This window comes from Electrophorus electricus, chromosome 21 (genome assembly GCF_041902795.1).
Source record: "Electrophorus electricus isolate QZ-2024a chromosome 21, ASM4190279v1, whole genome shotgun sequence".
NCBI classification, from domain to species: domain Eukaryota; kingdom Metazoa; phylum Chordata; class Actinopteri; order Gymnotiformes; family Gymnotidae; genus Electrophorus; species Electrophorus electricus.
The window spans coordinates 3,223,060-3,240,000 of NC_137517.1; the positions used below are offsets into that span (position 1 = coordinate 3,223,060).

At 46.3% G+C, this 16,941-nt stretch overlaps 3 protein-coding genes across 10 annotated transcripts in view; all 3 read right to left on the minus strand.

Moving 5' to 3' along the window:
* The window catches only part of chchd6a (coiled-coil-helix-coiled-coil-helix domain containing 6a), a 45,608-nt gene extending 36,341 nt beyond the window's left edge, over positions 1 to 9,267 (minus strand). For 3 of the 7 annotated variants that reach the window (XR_014119026.1, XM_081704108.1, XM_081704105.1), the window contains exons 1-4: positions 9,017 to 9,265; positions 8,548 to 8,617; positions 8,325 to 8,403; positions 7,972 to 8,116 (exon numbers count right to left, since the gene is read on the minus strand). Coding sequence is in view for 6 of the 7 variants with exons in the window: in XM_081704108.1 (XP_081560234.1) it covers positions 7,972 to 8,116; positions 8,325 to 8,403; positions 8,548 to 8,617; positions 9,017 to 9,100 (378 nt within the window). In the remaining variant the exon portion in view is untranslated. Of the gene's footprint in view, positions 1 to 7,971; positions 8,117 to 8,324; positions 8,404 to 8,547; positions 8,618 to 8,910 lie in introns of all 7 variants that reach the window. The other 4 variants (XM_081704107.1, XM_081704104.1, XM_027008489.3 and 1 more) reach the window with 3 other exon arrangements.
* A 546-nt stretch (positions 9,268 to 9,813) lies between these two features.
* On the minus strand, positions 9,814 to 16,631 carry sars1 (seryl-tRNA synthetase 1). The gene is made up of 11 exons (XM_027008492.3): positions 16,433 to 16,631; positions 15,355 to 15,425; positions 14,700 to 14,780; positions 14,117 to 14,275; positions 13,350 to 13,493; positions 12,466 to 12,621; positions 12,049 to 12,270; positions 11,779 to 11,908; positions 11,304 to 11,461; positions 11,019 to 11,148; positions 9,814 to 10,658 (listed from the first exon to the last, which is right to left on the minus strand). The coding sequence occupies exons 1-11, from the start codon at positions 16,566 to 16,568 to the stop codon at positions 10,498 to 10,500; spliced, it is 1,548 nt and encodes a 515-aa protein (XP_026864293.2). The 5' UTR covers positions 16,569 to 16,631; the 3' UTR covers positions 9,814 to 10,497.
* A 106-nt stretch (positions 16,632 to 16,737) lies between these two features.
* The window catches only part of si:ch211-207e14.4 (interleukin-17 receptor D), an 8,521-nt gene continuing 8,317 nt past the window's right edge, over positions 16,738 to 16,941 (minus strand). For both annotated transcript variants that reach the window (XM_081704979.1, XM_027008501.3), the window contains exon 12: positions 16,738 to 16,941. This exon is cut by the window's right edge and continues 1,563 nt beyond it. The gene's annotated coding sequence lies outside the window, so the exon portion shown is untranslated.

A 16,941-nucleotide genomic window follows, 5' to 3' on the forward strand; every position in this document is an offset into this window, starting at 1 on the left:
ACGTCTTTCAGATATTGGTAGTCTACTGTTGGTCCCATTTGTGCTATAAACAATTGGTGTGACTTCTGTGCCAATACCCTTGTGCAAAGCTTTGACGGAAGTGATGTCTTATAGGAAGATAAGTAGCTCTGCGTCAAATAAAATCAACCACACACATACACACACCAAGAAGTCTTTCACTCCTCCACCACAAAACATATGTGCGCACACACTTTTTTGCCCATATACAAACACGTACACGCAGACACATGCACGTTTCTTTAATTTCCTGTAATTCTTAGCTGCAACAAAGCCGATGGCCGTGCTGCTCACTGCTTGGGATCTGGAACAGGAAGACGATGGCCACCGCGCGAATGACACTGACAAGTGTGGAAATGAGCAGTATTCCACACCACGCTTGGTGCGCACGCGTGCACCACGCGGCTGGACAGAGGGGGAGACGGTGTGACAGGTGGACATCAGATGGAGACGGAGGTGAACTGACAGATCCGCAACCAAGCGAGGATCCGGCTCCGATTAGCAGGTTGCCCAGGACACCCTGGAGTTTGTCGGCTGGGGAAGCAAGCGCCAGGATCACGTGACGCCGCTCTGATCCCCGCTCGGTAGCGCTCTGTACAAATGGGACTACAATGTCTCGCGACGTGTGTGCCGCGAGAACCTGTACTTTATCACCCATTTTCCTAAAACAAACAGACAAAGCAGCTGCGATTTGCTAAACACACTTCCCTGTCTTCTCACGCAGTCACGCGCATGCACGCAGTACCTCCATCATGTCCTGCAGTGTGTTTACACTCTTCCTTCCGTTCTGGGTTGGATGTGCTGCGCTACCATCTGATCCCGTCCCACGTCCTCCCAACGCAGTCACTCACCATCACGTTTTTCGCCGTGTTTCTGGGCCGCGCGACGCATCAGCAATTAATAAAGCAGCCCGTTAGCCGCGCTAAGCGCCGCTGCTGACGTCCTCAGCTGCTTTACGTGTCCATGGCTTTACGCGGCCCCCATGTGAGTGCCATCTGGTTGCCAGGGCGCTGGGAGCGGAGGAGCTGGGCAGAGATCAAAAGAATGTTGGCCTTCGGCATGGGCAGGTTGGCAGACTCCGAGTCCCCTTCCTGCTGGAACGAGCCCAAGATTCCTGCAGTGATCTGCTCGCTCTGGGTCACCTGCTTAATCGCCCGCCGGTCGGGAACGCGCGGCCCCTCGTCACAGCGGTCAGGGAGTCAGGCCCGCCTCTTACCGGTTTCCCTGCCATGAGTTGGTTCAGAAAATCCGACAGCATCTCCCGCAGAGGCTTCGAGCTCCGGTGGAGAGCCGCTGCTCAGGCGTGGCGCCACCAAACGCGGGGTGGGGGGGGGCGGAAGGTAAACACTTCACAGCTGACACGACAAATGACATCACGCTTAACTGAGACACCTGAAGCGAACGCTCGTAAGCACGCGACTACAAGACTCTAATCCCTCTCCTAATACCCTCTTATCCCAACCTTCCCATCGGGGCAGGAAGAGCAGTGGCCAGATCCCAGGACAAAAACTGCGGCGCTCCGCTGCACCACCGTCACGCCGACAGAGATTACCTGGGCCTGGGCCGAGCAGGGCTCCGAGAGCTCACTTCTCCTAATAGCTTTACATGCAGAGAGATGTCAAGCCTGAGATTACAATTACAGATAGAGCTCCATCACGCTTTCTGTGTTCTTGCGCACTCTGTTCCTCCCTGTCCCTTCTCTTTCTTCCTTCCGTGTGTGTCTCTCTCTCTCTCTCTCTCTCTCTCTCTCTATATATATATCCATGCTGGATTAGTTAAAGCACTGAGGCGCTCTGATAAAACACACGGGGGCAGATAGGAAGTAAATAAACACGCTGTATTGCAGCTGGGAACTGTGCTTGGGCAGGTCTGGATTTTTTTAAAAATACGACAAAAAAGCCAAGGAATCGGGAAAGGGATCGGTGTCGGTAACAAACGAACATCTACGATCCGCGTTCTACGTGGCGCCGCACACAATAACAGCCAGCGGCCAACAAATCTGGTCTCGTCACTCCAAAAGTTTCGGGAATTTTTGAGTTTAGCATATTCGGGGGCAAATCACGCTGCGTTTAAGTTTCTTATCACAGACGCAAAGCCCCTTAACGGCGAACGGATCCCAGCGGGCCTCCTTTTTACGTGTAACCACCTTCCATTCGCGCGCGTCCCCCCCGCGCCTGACTGTGCATGTCAGTACAACGCAGCTCGGAGGCTTCCCCGCTCGCGCTAATGAGGGCATCTTTGGCGGGCGCGAGGCCCGTTCACGGGGGTGATCAGAGGGTGAGGATGCCGGGTGAAGCGCACGGTTTTGCGGCGCATGTGCCGGCGCGCTGTAGAGAGCTCCACGGGAGAAGGGGCATGAACAGAGTCATCGGCCCTACCCCCCCACAACTCCCCCTGCCCTGTCCAGGGACATTTATTATTTAGTCTACATCTCACGCTCCCCCCCCCCCCCCCCCTTCTTCTTTGAACTCTTTCTCACACACACACACACACACACACACACACCGAGGGCGAGCATTTGGAGCCCGCGGATACCCATAGCACCTGTGAGTGGGCGCGTCCTCACAGGAGCATAACTTGCCACGCTCACACCGGGCGGGGAAACCAGTTCCAGCTCCCATGCCACTTCCCGCCTTGCCAGGCCGTCGAGGGCATGTTAGGTCACGTATACAGAGTGGAGCAATTAGCACCCACCTCCGAGCACTTCCAGCTGGCCCACAGTCCCACGCAGCGTGTCGCAGGGGGAAACGGGCCTGCCCTCGGCCGCAGCACCGGGGAACAGGTGGGACGTAGCCGTGACCGACACTGGGAGAAATTAACCCTCGCTTAACCCTCTGCTCCTGGAAGCTGCTGCGCGGTTCAACGATGTTCCAACACACCTTAGTAAACTCGGGCAAATACACAGCGGAATCAGCGAAGGAACAATGATGTTGTACGGGCAAGCGCGTCCCCAAGCCAAGATGTCTGAACTCTACGCCAGTGTGAAACACAGACACCAGAAATCCACACTTCAACCTAACACGGGAAAAACTAGCCCATCACACTGCCAAAAGGTCTTACGCTACCATCTAGTGTCTAAAGAGTGCAACTGCACCCACAATTCAACACTTGGACCAAAATCTGCTCTTGAATAATTTGGGGCTAAACAGATGGAGAGCAGACAATGGGGCTTAATTTTTTTTTACTTGTACTCTTCTGGTTTATTTTCTCTCTCTCATTCATCTAGCTGTAAATATAATCAAGGCAAAACATTAAAAATCCAATTTACAAAGCCTGAAGAAGAAGGGGCCCAGCACCGTGGCGTGTCAGTGGGCGAAATGAAAGATCAGTGCGTCAGAACTGTTCGGTCTTACCTCCATTCACGAGTGGGGTAAAGGTGGCACAAAGGCGCGCCGCGTCTTTCTTTTTTAAACATGTCTGACACGCATAAGTAAGCACAGAGTGGCAGTGGCACAAGCGCCTGCCGATCTCAGCGTGAAACGGCGGTAATGAAAAGAGCCTTTTTAATGACAGAGTGGGAGGGAAGCTGGAGCTTTATGCAAATGCACCTTATCACCTCTTTTTGGCAACAGGGCAGAGAATGGCATTAATGTGTTTAATAGGGGGAAAAAGTCCCTATAATCTCCCTCACTCACTCACACTCTCTCTCTCCCCCTCTCTCTCTCTCTTCCCTTCTTCCTCACTCTCTCCCTCCCTCACTCTCCCTTTATCCCCTCATTCTCTCACCACCAGAAATTAATCTTGTGAAGGCTTGTCATTAAAAGTGAATATTCATGAAGGGCATCAAAACAAGGCTTAACAGACAGGGGGGGGGGGGGGGGAGCAGGTGGGGCCGACAGAAAGGCGGAGTGGTACATTACCTCCAGGAAGCAGTGCTTGGTTTTCAGAGAGGGTGCACGAGTGGGAGTTACAGATTACTCGCTTCGGTTAAACTGTATTTCTGTAGCATTCTTTAGTAGACAATGCCAAACGGCAGCGTCTCCGGGGGGGGGGGGGGGGATTCCGGCTCTTGAGCTAGAAATAAAATATAAATAAATATTTTTAAAAAGCTACACAACAAACCAAACTGAGGGAAACGGAGGGAACGTGAAGGTGTCACAGGCCAGGGTGAGAAAGGGCCGGCCGGTCAGAGATCATCACTCGGATAGGCCAAGGAACCAGCAAAGAAATGCTGGGCCACGTCGTACATGGTGTAGCTATGTAGACAAACGGTGGTGATCACTCTTTGGTACAGTATGAACTGGCCATAACACAGCAATGTGAAAATTCACATGCAAGTGACCCACTGTGCTTTAGTAAAAACACAGAGATCAACTAATTTGATATGTCAAATATGTCAATAAAGCACAGTAAATCTCCTCAGTAATTTCAGGGAAACATATAACGAATTTTCCCTGACATTCAGAGAGAGCGTCACATTCAGGCAACACTTTACTTCATACAAATAGTCCACAAGAATTAGCAAGTTGGCGGGCAAATTCTAACTGCATAAAACCTGCACAAAACGCCAGTCCCATGGGAGCACGTGTGGCGGTCACAGTACAGACGTCATATGTCTCGTGTAATATCTTGACCCATTCTGCCTGAAGTTGAACTTTAACCTCGAATGGGTCATTCTACATCACAACAGAAACATTCTCATTTCACATAAAAGGTGCCTGGACAGACAAACATCGTGTACAACAAAAATAAAAGTTTTAAATCCTTCATGTTTAATTGCGTTCCGCAATGTCAGCACTGAATAGCTTTCCTGCTGCTGCTCTGTCAGGCATGTATTTAAACATCTTTTTTTTTGTCCCTGGGAAAACTCTTCATCATCTTTGTCCTCTACAAGATGAAGAGTAATTCAATAATCTTTGATGCATTGGACTGCACTGACATGCGAGGTTTTTTTTAAATCATATTGGGCCTCCTGTTAGTACCTAACAAACTTCAATATCAAAAGATAAAACACACACACACAGAAAGCATGCCACTGGCATCCCTGCAAATGAGCAAACTGAAGCATAGCGGAGCAAACCAAAAAGAAGTTACTGCAATGCCAGTTTCTTCCAATGTGTTTTGAAGAATATGTAAATGGATTATCTGGGTAAATATTAAAACATACATCTGCAGAAAATACACCCATAAACAAATAGCATAATGATTACGCTCCAAATACTTTAGGATGTTACACTGAGGATCACTGGTACATTTACTGTGTAGGTTTACTCTGTAAAATGGCAAATATTTTATAGCCAACTGCATGTAACCCACCACTTCTGTACTCTGTTAACAAACTGCAGTCAGTTACTCTGTGTCAGTGACCCTGTGTAAACTGAGTATTTGATTAGCCTTTTCATAAGTGACCTAGCTTTAACCAAAGGTCAGGCGTTAGCTTGTTGCTTTGAATATGCATTTACACGGTAAATGCATAAATATTCTTTATACAAACACTAATGATAATACCATAATACCACCAAATATGAGTGCTGAAACCTAAGCAGAGAGGCATGTTTCTAGGTCCTTCAGAAAGCACAGCACGTTCTAAAAATCACAAGCATTCGCGCCATTATTCCTCCTCTACCAAACTTCACTGCTGGTACTACGCTTCGCGGTAGGTAGCGTTCTCCTGGCATCTGCTGAAGGCATATCCGCCCCAGTCTGCCAGATAGTGGAGTGTGATTCATCACTCCGGAGAACACGTTTCCACTGCTCCTGAACCCTTGGCTGGCAGACTGCTTTACACCACTCTAGCCAACGCTTGGCATTGCGCGTAGCGATCTTAGGCTCGTGTGTAGCTGCTTGGCCATGGAAACCCATTTCATGAAGCTTCCCATGCACACTTCTTGTGCTGCTGTTGCTTCCAGAAGCGGTTGTGCAGCTAGCGGGTGCTCTGTAGTGGGTGATGCAACAGCAGACAGGTGATTTCTGTTCCCAGAGTGGCCCCTCTCTGCCAGTTTGCATGGTCTACTGCTTCGTGGCTGAACAGACACTTTGTTTTCACATTGATAGCACTTGCAGCTGACCAGGACAGGTCTAGCAGGGCCAAAATTTCACAAGCATGCTTGTGGCAAAGGTAGCATCTTATGACAATGCAACATTTAAAGTCACTGAGCTGTTCGGTACAATCTAGCCTCCTGCCAGAGTTCAACTGAGGAAATGATACAGTTACGTGCTGGACTTTACACAGCTAAGGGTGAGACCAAAAAAAGCCCTGAATTCAGTCATTAGGACAGGTGTCCACGTACTTTTGGCCGTCTACATCATCTGCCCAGTTGTATTTTTAAAACAGCTCCTTCGTGTAAGAAGGCAGAGGAAACATGGTGCAGATGTGCAGAGGACAGAACAGAAAGTGGAATAATCCTTCCTGGAAAAATATACAGTCAAAATAGCTTCACCTCAGAAGCTACATTTACCAACATCTGGGGCAGCAAAGAAGTCGGAGATATGACAGAACTACATTAATACTACATGGAAACAAAATTTAGCTGAACGAAAGTGAAAACTAGTGGAGTTTATTTTAAACTAAATTAATTTTTTGAAAATGAAAGATTCATTTGGGTAAAAATGATATGTTATCAATCTGATTACTGTAAAACATTCAGCAAAAAATATTTAGATGAATATATGATGTAATGTTATCCTTAAGGATTCTTGGATTTCCCGTATACATTTGAACCAAATCCAATAATAAACACATACATATGAATACAAATATATTACGCATACAAAGAAGTGATGAAATTTAGCTCAGAGCGCTAACCTTCAAAAATTCATGACTAGAAAAATAACTGGACTAGAGCTATAGGATTTTGCAAGGTCTCATAAATTTAATATAAATTTTCCCAATATTTTTTCAAGAAAATCCATGACAGGAGCTAGACGCCTACGTGAGTTAGCACGGAATGATCCCTATTAAAGTGGCATCTCAGTTTCTAATATTCATCCAACATCTACTCAAATGTCTTGAACAGGACACTAAATGAAGTCCAAAATGGTCACCCACTTAATATCCAATAATTTTTTACAAATAACTACCTCCACAAAACACACCTTTTAAAGAGACGCATCGATGCGACCTCACGATTTACTCGCAAGCTGTGTGAATGTAATCTAGCTCTCAAATCTAGCTCTCAGGGGTCACTGTCGCAGGCTAGATCAGTCGGTCTCTGCAGCCCTCGGGGCGGGCGAACACAATCCATCAGACGCTCAAAAGGAACAGAGAACAAAGAGAGAGAGAGAGAGAGAGAGAGATGGAGAGAAGAAAAGGATTCAAAGAGCCAATTTCGCTCATGTCACAGGAGTCGCGCGTGTTCCTATGACAGACATACCAGGGCTCGGGCCCTAAGGGCTGTCTTTAAAGAAACTATTCAAACTGGGAATTATGGCAGATAGGCAGAGACGGTATTATTTTCTCCCCCCCCCCCCCTTTATCCCCATTCCCCCTCACCCAATTACTGTTTAGTGTGGTCACTGAAGACAAGATATGCACCATGCCAATATATATTGCAAGCTGTTTAAAACAGCCTGGTTGTTTTATATTAAAAAGTCATGAATAACTAAGACAGGTATTCATAAGTTATTCACACGTTACTCTCACCAGACATTCAGCCAGCACATCCATGTGCATAATAGGAAACAATTATACAAATGTAGTTCACAAAATGTCTCGGTGACAATTCTGCCAATAACTTTTATGCAGAAAGATAAAAAAGCAAAGGAAAAAATAAAAAGTCAACCTGAACGCTGAAAAAAATAACGCTTTTACTAAGGTATAGGTTAAAAAATAGCACAACCAGTTGCTGAAGTCACACGTAAAAGACGGACGTGCAATAGGACTATGGCAATCCCACCATCTCAGACCTCATTTCTCACACGTTCGTTCTGAGCACGTCCCAGTGCACTGCGCTGCCTTGCAGAATGTTTGCTTAGCACATGCAGGTGTTGCACGTGTGCGCACGTGTGACTCACCAGCTGCCTGGCCCTTTCAGCCTCCTGCAGTGTCTGGAACTTTTCTCTCTGCATGGCTCTGTTTACGTCCTGCCTCACCGCCTCCCTCTCTTTGCGTGCGATGCGGGCCAGCTCTTCCTGTATGGCCACCTGCTCCCGTTCATACCTGTGCGATAGCAAATGTCCTTTTTTCCCCTCCCTCCAGATGCCACAGAGGTTGTGATGCGCTGTGTCCACAGGGTGTCAGCATGGTTCAGTGGGCAAGCAGCGCTTTAATAAGAGACCATTATTCTAGTGTATAGTATATACTTGGGGGGGGGGGGGGGGGGGGCATAAAGGCACAGCAGATCAAGCAACCCGACTGAGTGCTCTACCTTCTTTTAAGGTCCTCCATGTTCTCAGAAACTGTGGGCCCAGTACTTTGCTGAAACTTCGAAGGCTGAGTGTGAGACACTATAAAACAAAACGATGGTCCTTTTTTAAATAAATAAATAAAATAAAATAACCACCATCACACCACTCCAATGCCCAAAGCATGTTTTACACTGTGACAACAAAGCGTTAACACACCCATATCTAAGAAACGCTATATTTTACCCGAGTTTTCCTTGTGGTTTGTAGGCGCTCGACTGGCATTCCTCATCCGCTGTAGGACATCCTCAGATAGCTGTTGACGAAAGCATGACTGGGTGAGATGTGGAGAAGAAAAAAAAAAACCGCCAGCATGGCAGGGAACAGAACCGTAGGTTAGGTTTTGCCAGATTTGTTACTAGAAAATCGGATATATAAGCAAACATCAGTCAAGTCCCGCCCTTCTTACAGCTTATTGTACAGTACAGCACAAGTACTTGAAGGTCTGTTCAGCCAGAGCTGGCAATCATCTGCCTTCACCTCGATTAGGCTATGAGTCGGGAGAGCAGACGGTTAAACTCAATGATTAACCCAACAACGCATACAAACCAGGTAGATGTTTGTCCAGTTTGACTAGGTTAACTTTGATAAACCATCGGGGAGACGTAGTAAACTCGGGCTGTCACCGAGGCGAGCGAGCTTTAGCTAGCGTTACCTTCACTCCCCTCACAACCTGGACCCGCTCATCCTCATCGAGGCCGAACGACACCTTCCTGGTGGCACTCTCGCTGGAGCCCATTTTCACTTACAGCACTTTCTAAAACAAACGGATACGGAAAATATATTTGCTCATGAAGGCCGACGCTATGTATTAACTCCCCTACAAGCTCCCCCTTCACAGACAGCTAGCTAACCTAGCTAGCCAACCTAGCTAGCCGTTCTCGCGCTGCCGTCTACCATGGAGACTGGGCGTGTGCGTGGTGTCCTGTAATTTGATTGGTTGAGAGGCAGGCGCAGAGTAAACTGGGAATTGTGGTTCTGCAAAATTAAAACCGAAACGCGTTCTTTTGTAGTACTGTCGTGTTTTGTTATTCTGCATAACGGGATTAAACTCCAACCCAAAACCCATATGAAATATTTGCGATACGCAAAAATATTATTTTTTGTACAGCTAACAATGTTTTAGTGTGTAGCTGTATCGTGAATAAGTCAAGCCGTTCGTTCATAGGTCGCACTAAATTTCCATATTTCACTAAAACTTTGTGCCAGTTCTGTCAGAAAGCTACGGAATGCACGATCCTTCAAACATATGAAAGATTTTTGCGAGAGAAAACGTACCTCCAGTGAAGAAGTACAAACTAAATGTTACCTAGAGTAGTATTACTCTGCGTCTTGTGGGACTTCAGATTTTAATGACAGCAGAAATTCGGAAAGCTTTTACAACACAGACCTATTAAGTAGCAAAAGGCACAGTAGTTTAGTTCCCAAATGAATGAAGTACCTTTCAACACATTTCCCATAATACATTTATTATATGCCACCATACCAACATCTCTTACAAGGTTTCTCAAGCAAATGTTGTATATAATGGCTGACAAAAAATGAAGAGCATTTTCTTTTCAGCAGCAACAGGGACACATCAAAAGCAGGAATCCCAAGGCAGATCCCAAGACTTACAAGATACACCGCCAACTTCCCTTTTCATCGTAATAGTTTGCTGGGTAACCACTGGCGTTGTTTTGGTTCAATTCCTCTTTTATCACTTAAACTAACAGACAAACTGTAGATTTCCTTTGACTACGCACGACTAAAATTTGTGCTCCCTTAATAAACGGACTCATGCATCCTACCCCACCACTGCCCTGAAATTACAGTGTTCTGCTGTTTACGCCCTTTGTATGTATCCTGAATTTTATTCTCAATTACATCAAAGCAGCCTCCAGAACTACAGTTGTTTTGATCTTTGCTGTTCCGCACCACCATCGGACCACGAATTATAATGAAAGCAATTTTGAAAATGCGACCATTACATGGAAAGGACTTGCACTCCTCAGATTAATAAGTTGGCCCTCAGCACCTCCTGCAAGAGGACTGGGAAAAGGATGAGGATGGATGAAGGGTGGTATGAACCGGCCACCGGGCTAACGGACTCGCACGGAGGTCTTGCGCGGAGCAGCGGTGAGAGGAAGGGCAGGTCTAAGAGTCACTGACAGACATGTTCTCCACTTTGTTCAGCAGGTCGGTGCCACCCGCATGCTTCTTCTTTTTCTTTCCACCCTCGTGCTGTTTCTTCTGCTTCTTGGTCACCTCTTGGTCAATGGGAGCTGGCTTCACAAACTTTATCATTTCCGTTAAGCCTAAATCAAAAAGAACCACAACTACTCATTAAACCTGCAGAAAATACATAAAAACAGATGTACAAAATTTACCAAATAAACAGATATTTTAGGGAGCTTTCTCTTAACCCTCTGGCATCCAGAGCTATTTTTTGTTGATGAAATGTAGTATTTTATAGTCCGTTTCATTCACTACAGCATTATGTACTTTGACTAGTCTTGCCATTTGATTTTTCAAGCGTGCATAACCGCATCCAGCCAGCCACTGCTGAGGGACAAGGTACCTGTGCAGGTGGACTGCGTGCTGGCGTCCTGGTTCATGAACTAGCATACGTAGTCTAAAAAAAGCCTTTGGCTGTACTTCAGCAGATACATGCTCACCTGGAGGCATGAACACTCTGAGCGGCTCTGGAATGATGATGCCTTCTTCGGTCTGGTAGTTCTCCAGGATGGCACATATTACGCGGGTGGTGGCGCACATGGTTGCATTGAGCATGTGCACAAAGTCGGCCTTGAGCAGCAGCAACAGCAACAGCAACAAGGGTTTATTAGTTACTGTGTAGCCGTGTCTCTCTGATACGTTTTCGATAGCAAACTGACCAGTTCATTGCACTGAAGTATGAGAACTGGGACTACTGCCGTTGGTTTATCAGCTTTGGGTCTCACCTTGTCCATCATTTTCTTAGTCTGGCCGTAGCGGATGCGCAGGCGTCGGGCCTGATAGTCTGTGCAGTTGGAGCAGGAGACCAGCTCTCTAAAGGCCTGGGAACCCGGGAACCAGGCCTCCAGGTCCAGCTTCATACTGGCTGCATGGTTCAGAGCGCCTTGGGACATGGGGCCAAAGACACACAGTCATGCCTCAACCAGCAAGAGCATGACAGCGAGAGAACGGGGGGGGGGGGGGGGGGGGGGGGGGGCTGCCTCGTCACCTACGTGTAACATTGTGCTGTGTGTGAGCAGTGATGGAGTAGGCCTCACACAGCAGAGGCACACAAGCTTAGAGACACTTGAAACATAAAAGTCTAGAAGTCTAAATTAGTAAGAAATTGTTTAAATAAAAAATTAAAAAAAAGTCTATCTACCAGCAGACTAGGAAGGTGATGTTTGGTACAAAGAGGAAGCATGAGAAGGCAAGACTGACCAGAAACAATGTTGACGATGCGGTAAGGAATTCCCAGTGCCTGATAAAAGCTCTCTGCTATTCCTATCATCTCCTCGAACATCTCCCATGACTTGTTATCGTGAGGAGAGGCATACACAAACTGCTCTATCTGTGTGAATGAACAGAATTCATTTCATTTGTTGTCACAAAAGGACAAAACACTACGGACGACATGCTGGTTTTACTTCAATGCTGAATGAAACCATCAACTAGGAAGAAACCTTCCATCCTCGACTAAGCACCACTGACCTTCTCGAACTGGTGGACCCTGAAAATGCCCCGGGTGTCTCGGCCGTGGGAGCCGACTTCCTGCCTGAAGCAGGTGGAGATGCCGGCATAACGCATGGGGAGCTCCTCTGGATTCAACCACTCATCTCTCAGGAAGGCTGCGATTGGCTGCTCGGAAGTGGCAATCAAGTATTTCTCGTCTATGGCAGCATCATCCGACTTCTCGCTGCTCTTGCCGATAACCTTCAGAAGCATGGTGAGGCAAAAAAAAAACAATCACTCTGGACCTCTTGAAACCATGTGACCCATAAAAGGGAAAAGATTACTTTGAGAGAGAGGAGAAAAAAAAAAAAAAAAAAAAGTTACAGAAGCATAAAATCCCATTCAATTCTGATGGATGGGAATAACCACTATCTGTGAATCAAATCGGCTGCGAACCTTGTATAGTTCCTCATCAAACTGGCTGAGCTGCGCCACCTCCTGCATGACCTCCTTCCGCATGAAGAACGGTGTGTAGAGGAGAGTGTATTTCTTGCTGTAGAGGATCCGCAGGGCGTAGTTAATTAAAGCCTGCTCCAGGAAGACTAGAGGTCCCTAATGAGAAGCATATCAGAATGAAATCAGTATAAATGGAGGAGGAGAACATCAGAGAATTAGGAAAGCGATGCAGTTAGGCTTAACATTCTCAGCATGAGGGGTTAGTGATCTCAAAAGCACAGCTGTGGATCTCATTTTCTCACATGCGGTCTCTTGCGGCGTCGGGCCAAAGACCCTGGATTTCAAGAACCTTCTCCATGTTATCCAGTCAAGTCTCTCAAATTAATTATGACCCTTCCTGGTCAGCCATAGCAGCCAGACGCCTTAAAGACTTTTGGAATGGATTTTGTAGGTTTACTGTCTGGTTGGGTGGGTTTTAAACTGTACCTCCTTGTACATTGCCAACGTAAAAGCGCAGTTGCGTAGTCGTGACCTGCTGGTGGTTGATGTACACATCACTTAAGCAGGAGTGTTACTGACTGCAGAAGTTCTTGCCTACATGCTACTAAATGACCTGCAACTAATGTGAATTGTACGGTCAAGTGCATTCCTCTGCTCCTCCACTAACGGGACTCGAAATTAATCGTGACAGTGGGTGAACAAGAAATACACAGAAGTGCTACAGAATCACAACCATCGCGAGAGTCACCTCACACCCGTCGTGGTAGAAAATGCTTTTAAAACATCAACAACAGTAAAATGATCACTCGGCCACCGTGTTTACGTTCCGTACAATTCAATACGTTTCACGGGAATCGGATGTTAGGTTATGTAAGAAAACAAACCTTGAGGAAATAGCCTCTGCTTCCGGCTACGACGGCCCCTTTCTCTCCTTCGTATCCGTCCACCATGATGACCAGATCCACATGCGAGTACTTCTTCTGCACCGTGCAGTCACCCCAAGTGCGCTCCACCTTATTATCGGCATCCTTTGGAAGGAGAGCTGAAGTGAGGCATATTCACCAGCCGGCCAAGCTGAACCCTGTCTTAGAAACAGTCTGCAAGGCTGAAACGCTTTACAGAACAACGTAAACGTCACACCAGTGTGGAGCTGCTTTCCTGTCAAAAGGAATCGCATGCAAACAGCAACGCGGCCATTATTTTATGAATTGCAAATCCGTAATTAGATTCATAACCGAGTGTAATTGCAAAAATCCAAAGTTGTGCATATACAATACATGTTACAACTTCAAATGCTAAATTATATCTTGGTGATTATAATGCACAATTTATGCAATAACTCATGATACTTTTATGATTCACTGGTTACTAATGTGTTACTCAAAGCCGAAAGGAAGATTCAAATCAAACGGTTCAGCAAGTCCAGATTATTTGGCGATCGCGGCAGATCCTTTGAAGAGGAGCGCAATGCATCACGATGGCACGGCTTCCCCTCCCAAGTCTTTCGATGAAAGATGAATACACAGGGCTCCCAGATTGTCCTTTCCATGCAGCTCACAGTGGCGATTACGATGGAAAACCTCACCAACAATGCCCTAATCGAACAGCAAATGGTCGCATCCTGGATACAGGACTGGTTGCTAAATCTCACCTCGTCGTTGCTAATAGGCACAGAAGGGTGCAGGAGGTTGCCGATCTCTCTCAGGTACTCAAAGCGCTCCGTCTCCAACTTCAGCCTCTCAGTGTCCATTTTCTGAATAGCTTCATCCACCAGCAAGCGAACCTTCTTAATCTGAGTCACGGTCAGTGGCTGCCAGGGACAAGACAGAGTGCTCAGGGACGTGTAGCCAACGGACACAGGAGCGGTATGCATGATTGCTTGATTTAGGACCATCTGTGCACTGACTACGCCTTGGTAAGCGAGATGTGAAATCTAAAAACTAAAATGCATAATTAAAAAGACATAATGATTGATGTTCAGTTCAATCAGTTCCTTCACCTCACATCTCCAGCAAAAAAAAAAAAAAAAACCCAAAGTAGACAAATTCATAGTTGCCTGTAATGCTCCAGAAGTGTTTTGGGTTCTTTAAAAGTGCTATAGAAATTCCATGAATTTCCATGTACTATAAACTCCTGAGAGGTAAAACAGGCATTTAGTACAACACTGCTGAATAAGGTTTGTAAGTCACAGTGCTAATGAATCATGCATATTTGCATAAGTGAACATGACTGACCAATAACGTGTCTGCTGTGATTGCCTCCAAGTGCTGTGCGTCCTCGGGAAGAGTCTCATCTTCACCGACTGGCTCTTTTTTCTGGTCATAGTCAAAGAAAAATATAATACAGAAACAATACTGAGAAACAATATAAAACCAAAACTACAGGCAAACCCTGTTAAGCAAGCATATGATGCTAAAAGGAATGCTTATGATTATATCCAGCATTCAATTAAACAATAATGTGCTCTTCTCGGTACACAGCTCACAGCATGTACGTTTCCACTGCCCAGAGCAGGTGGCGTCCAGACACTGAAGTTGCCCGTCAGTAAACCCGGATCACAGCTGTAGCAGTGCACGCTCTGCCGTGTCTACCGATGCAGGCGTGTTTGAGGCTGTTGTGCACTTCACAGGTGAACAGCTCTAGCACACAAAATCAGCCCCTGCACAATCTAGGTAAGTGACCAGTTGTGGGAACACCCTGCCCAGCCAAGACAGGTGAAATATGACTAATGTCTGCTATACACACAGAGAAGCAAACACACCGACATTTGCTTAATTCAACATTACCGAGTGCATATTGAATAAAACATGCAATGTTTAAAACACACAAGAGGAAAAACTGATGGCTGGGGTTATTTTTTTTTTTATTATTATTAGGAAGGTTTCTTACCTTCATTTTCTCACCAATAGACTTGCTGCATAAATTCTTTGCCTTGTTGAGATTATCAGCAGTGAAGCGACCTGACAGTGGAAGAGGACATTCAACACATCGTAAACGTGCTATAAACAACTGCTTGTATTCCTGACCTGGAAAAAGCCAAGCCAAGATAAATACTTTCGATTGCAAGCATACAAATAGCCTATTCAGTACAAATCTGTAAATACTCAACAGCTAAAGGAGTAAGACATTCCACCTGCCTCTAGGGTCACAACATTTATTACCATATCTGTAACGTTACTACACAGTGACTTAAAAGTAAATCAAATTTGTGGCCCATGGCTGGTGTAACAATAATTGTGAAAACTAGGATAATAGTAGCGTTAACACTATTTGTTAACACTATATCTGTTATAGTCTCTCAGGTGGCTACAAATCTGAATACACTGACTATTTATATTAAAATTATCTTCTCTTTCCTGGACTTCAGGAGTTGGAATAAACATCTCCTGCCTGTCTGTACAGCTGAGACACACTGTCTTCAAACAAAGATTAAGTCACTAAACAATTAATGAATTAATTCATTTTTACTGTCTTCTTGCCCCACACTGGCCTCGACAAGGGTGCATGCCAAATGCTGTAAAGTAAAATGTAATGGAGGACCTCTGTTCGAACCTCCTGTTTCCCTGAAATCATAACTGATTTGAATACATATATGTATACATATAAATCCGAAGAAGACCATAGGCGAGTAGGGAATAAAGACTGGGACTCAGGTAAGCAGTGAGCTAGGCGAGCTAAATGGAGGAAGGACTGAGCTGGCATCCCCAACAGTGCACCATGCCTACTAAGGGATTGCATCAGACTGCACCGAGCCGTGGCGCAGCCACACCGGGACAGCCACACTTTATACGAGCCCAACGAACCACCTCTCGGTTGTACCGTTAACCATTCACCGGTTGCATTCTGTGCCGCATAAGTAAACGTGGTTAAACAAAAGAGCGGAAAATACGTGACAGCTGCACGAAGAGCTGACGCTGGCCAACAGGCTGGCGAGCTAGCCGCGTTAGCCTAGCGAGGCGACACTCACGCTTCCTCCACTCCGTGTCCGCTTGAACGAGCTTATCCACGAGTGACACATCCTTGAACCTTTTCCTCTGCGTCTCCCTCACAAGCTCGGGGTCGCCGCCTTTGTCCGCGCGAAAGAGGTCCAGGTCGAGCACCATGACGCCGGGCTTTCCGTGAGCACGGGCGCTAGCGGGGCAACGGGGAGAGGGGGGCGGCGGCTAATAGCGCCGGAAGCGCGGCGCGGACGCGGTAATGGGATTGGCTAGTGAAAACGTCACTTCCTTCTGCGACATTCGGCCATGTTGAAAACACTCCCGCGGAGTTAATGAGAACGGCGCATTTGTTTGCCCTGTCTGTTTGTGTTTGTGTTTTGTAGTCGGAGCCCTGAACTTATTCTACATTTATTTTGGGCCTATGATGATTATTATGCAATTAATTACTAATTAGCAATTATCGATTATCATCCTTTACTTATTTATTTTAAAATCAGTCTATTGAGACTCTCATTAGCAGTCTTAATAGACTTAGCAG